This window comes from Pyxicephalus adspersus, chromosome 1 (genome assembly GCF_032062135.1).
Source record: "Pyxicephalus adspersus chromosome 1, UCB_Pads_2.0, whole genome shotgun sequence".
In the NCBI taxonomy this organism is placed as follows: Eukaryota; Metazoa; Chordata; class Amphibia; order Anura; family Pyxicephalidae; genus Pyxicephalus; species Pyxicephalus adspersus.
The window spans coordinates 121,424,532-121,428,004 of NC_092858.1; the positions used below are offsets into that span (position 1 = coordinate 121,424,532).

A 3,473-nucleotide genomic window follows, 5' to 3' on the forward strand; every position below is an offset into this window, starting at 1 on the left:
AGGAACATCTTGTGGGCTCACTCTTCTGTAATATTTTGCAAAGCAAAGATAAAAAAAATCTAACTGTATTTTCTTTTAGGAATAGACATTTTAAACTTGGGTCAGGCCCAAGCTGACAATTAGAGCCCATCAGCTCTGACTCTCCGATGATCTGCTGATTTCTTGCTTAAACATGAAGTGGCAACACATTCCAAACACATATGCAATTTAATATGGGTTCCAACCTAAAATTCAATAAACACTGCTGTACAGCAACGCTGAAGTGAGATTATATACCATAACTGATAATATATATTTATATTTGGGTTTGATGGTATGGTGGGCTTAGCTTAAACTTCTGCTATTCACTATTTTCAGAAACTTATGCAAACGTTTTAGCATAATTTTAAGAATTTACAGAATAAACTGGCTGGTGGCCAAACCAAATTGGCTGGTGGTTGTCAGGGAGCGATTTATGATAGGGAGTTGTGGATTATTAACACATCTCCATTATTGTGAAATGCCCCTGACAACCACCAGAAAATGGAAACCCTGTTTGCTGCTGTACCTAAACAAGAAGATCCCATCCAATGTGTGACTTGCCAACCACTTTAATGTTATCAAAACAGTTGGCAAGGTAAATTAGGTCCACCTCTCATTGACTTCAATGGGGGTAATCTTGATCAATATGTTAAGTGTATTTTGAAAAACAAACCCTACTGATGTTCTGTTCAGTGTTATATATTTTATATCTGGTAGGATGCATAAGTAAAGCAACACTGAGGGACAGGTAAACTGATGCTAGTTTTTCATCTTGAGCATTGAAAATCTAGCATCTGTATACATATCTACTAGTTTTCACCAAAGCAGATGTCTCCTTTAAAAGAAATCTCCTATTTGGGTGACAAACATGGTGAATCTTCCCAGCAAGGTTACAGACAGCACTAAATTAATTCTAGAGATTCCAACACTTTATTACTAAATCTAAAAAAATAAAGTTTGCTTTAGATACTCTATACATGAACAATCTTAAATTGTTATTGTGTATGGCACATTGCAGAGAACTAATTTGCATGCACAGTACAAAATGGTAGATATTTAAATATGTATGCGTACATCAGCTATTTTGCTAACTGGAGTACTTACTAATATTTAGATAAAATTGTATGACTTACCATAAAATTGTCATCTTTTTTTTACATTATTTGTAGGTATATTACATACAGTATATTATATAATGAACATTTATGTTGAACAGCAGTGCTATGTGATTATTGCATACAGAAATGATTGTTTATTAGTTATTGGTTGATAAAACACAATAAAATAATGAAGCATACCACAGATAGATATAACAAATTTGCTGTTATTTAACATGATGATGTTCTACATGTGTGTCTTTTTAGTCATAAACTGAGTTGTAGCAACAGGATCATCCATTCTGCACCGGTGGACAAAAGCATAGACATCCCAAGGACCAAGAGGTCTTTCACTGTGCAGAAGAGAGGGAGAAATGCCAGGATGTTGTATGTAGAGCAGGAATTGGTATCTGTGATATCCAGTATTAGCTGGTGGACTTGGTGGATAGTATGGAGAAGCAATTGTTCCCATTACCTCCTTTCCTCTTTGGAGAACATCACCTGGAATATTTGTTACCAACCAGTGCCTCCAGAATCTGTGTATTGGGTTGGATCTGCTTGGAGCATCTGGATCCACCATTATCAGTGTGTAAAGCTTTTCTGGTTTGGCGTGAAGATATCGTATCCATGGAGGGCCCCAGACTTTCCTCAAAGATTTGGGATACCCAAAGCAGTATGGTGCGTACACACAGGATACATCTCCTATGTTGGGGTACAATACATGAAGGTCACCTTGACAAAATTTTGCATCATCTCCGGTGATAGGATCAAAGTCACCGAAAGCAGGATGTAACAAGCTGAATAGTGCCAGGGATAGGTAAAAGTTAACAGTAAAACACAAATTTTCCATTTCTGCAGGTGATCCTCTCTGGAGTACAATTTTCTGATGGTAGTTCCCTCCAAACGTTACTTTAAGTAATGTTATCTCACATGAAGTTATCAGCTTTATCTGTTACTGTATCTTGCGATACATCTGTCGGTTTAGTTGCTTCATCATGTTATCTAAGAAGATTTTTTTTTTTTTTGTAAAAGTGGGGGCGCAGGGGCAGCAGTTTAATAATTGTCACTTAAAATGATGATCAGGCTACTTCCAAGCATTCTGTTCTGTTCTATTGAGGTCACCATATTCCTGGTTTTGGCAGGTATTTTTTAGGCTTTTAAGGTTGATCATTAATCAGAACACCTGTACTGAGACTAGGTATTACCCGAAATATGCACACATAGTTGACACAATTTAATTTGTATTAGACCAATAAAACAAACATACCTATTTGCCATTGTTTAACCAAACTCTCCTCTCCTTACTTCTTTGCTGGCACCAACATCTTCACCTGATTTCTTTAGTTGGGTTTTGGGTTTCTTCATCCATCTTGATTAGCCAGGTCAAAATGACATAAGTTCTGTAAATGTTCTTTTATTGCAAGCAGCCAGATACTGTATATGCATGGCTAACTCAGTGTACATTCTATAGAAAATAGTGAGGGCATACAAGTTTGTTATATTGCAAAAGAGACATGTTGCTTTTGCAATAAAGAACCTGACTGCTAGCATTTTTTTAACATTTTTCATATTAGTTTTGCTTTAACCAGGACAGGTAGATTGCTGAGATTACATTTTCAAATAGTATTTACAACCTTTATCCTCATTGTAATCATATGTGTCAACTATGTCAACCAAATGTTTGCACAGACACTGCACCACATATGTGAACTTACTCCATGGCAGCTAGTAAAAAATGTAACATTTGCAAACCATTTTCCAAGGCATAGCAGAAAAGGACAGGACAACTATTTCTAAACATATTTAAGTCAGTTCATGGGTTACTGCACATAGTTATTGCACTTTGTATTCCTACAATGAAGTGTGTTTTAAGCAAATTTTTGTTTTAATTTTGAAAAATATTGGGAATAATTGTGAAACATGGTATGTTATTGATACTTGTGAGGTAAATAGTAAAAAACACCTTTAGGTTATTTTCCATCTTCTGTGTTCCAAAGTGCTGAGGGATATAAACCTTAGACTATTTGAGGGACATGAGTCTTAGAATTGTGAGTTTGTAAAGGTGAGGGACAGTTTTGCAGTTTTACATAATATGTTAATGCTATAAAAACACACAACAATTACACTTATACTTTATAATACTATCATGTCCATGATTGAAGACTTTAATACTGATCTCTGCTCAGATGTAATATTTATCCAGTGATTGGTTTGAGGTAACGGTCTTTAAATATAGTGAGGGGCCAAAGACAAAGAAAAAAAATTAGTAAAGCCAGCTGTGTGCCAGACAAAACAGGTGAGAATCTTTTAAGGGGTGCTATAAATGACGCCCAAACCATTATCATTTATATTTCA

At 35.6% G+C, this 3,473-nt stretch overlaps 1 protein-coding gene across 1 annotated transcript; it reads right to left on the reverse strand.

Annotated features, from left to right (window-relative positions):
• Positions 1 to 979: 979 nt before the first annotated feature.
• LOC140322498 (protein D2-like) lies at positions 980 to 1,996 on the reverse strand. Its single transcript, XM_072399062.1, has one exon. The coding sequence runs from the start codon at positions 1,966 to 1,968 to the stop codon at positions 1,366 to 1,368; it is 603 nt and encodes a 200-aa protein (XP_072255163.1). The 5' UTR covers positions 1,969 to 1,996; the 3' UTR covers positions 980 to 1,365.
• Between the last annotated feature and the right edge of the window lie 1,477 nt (positions 1,997 to 3,473).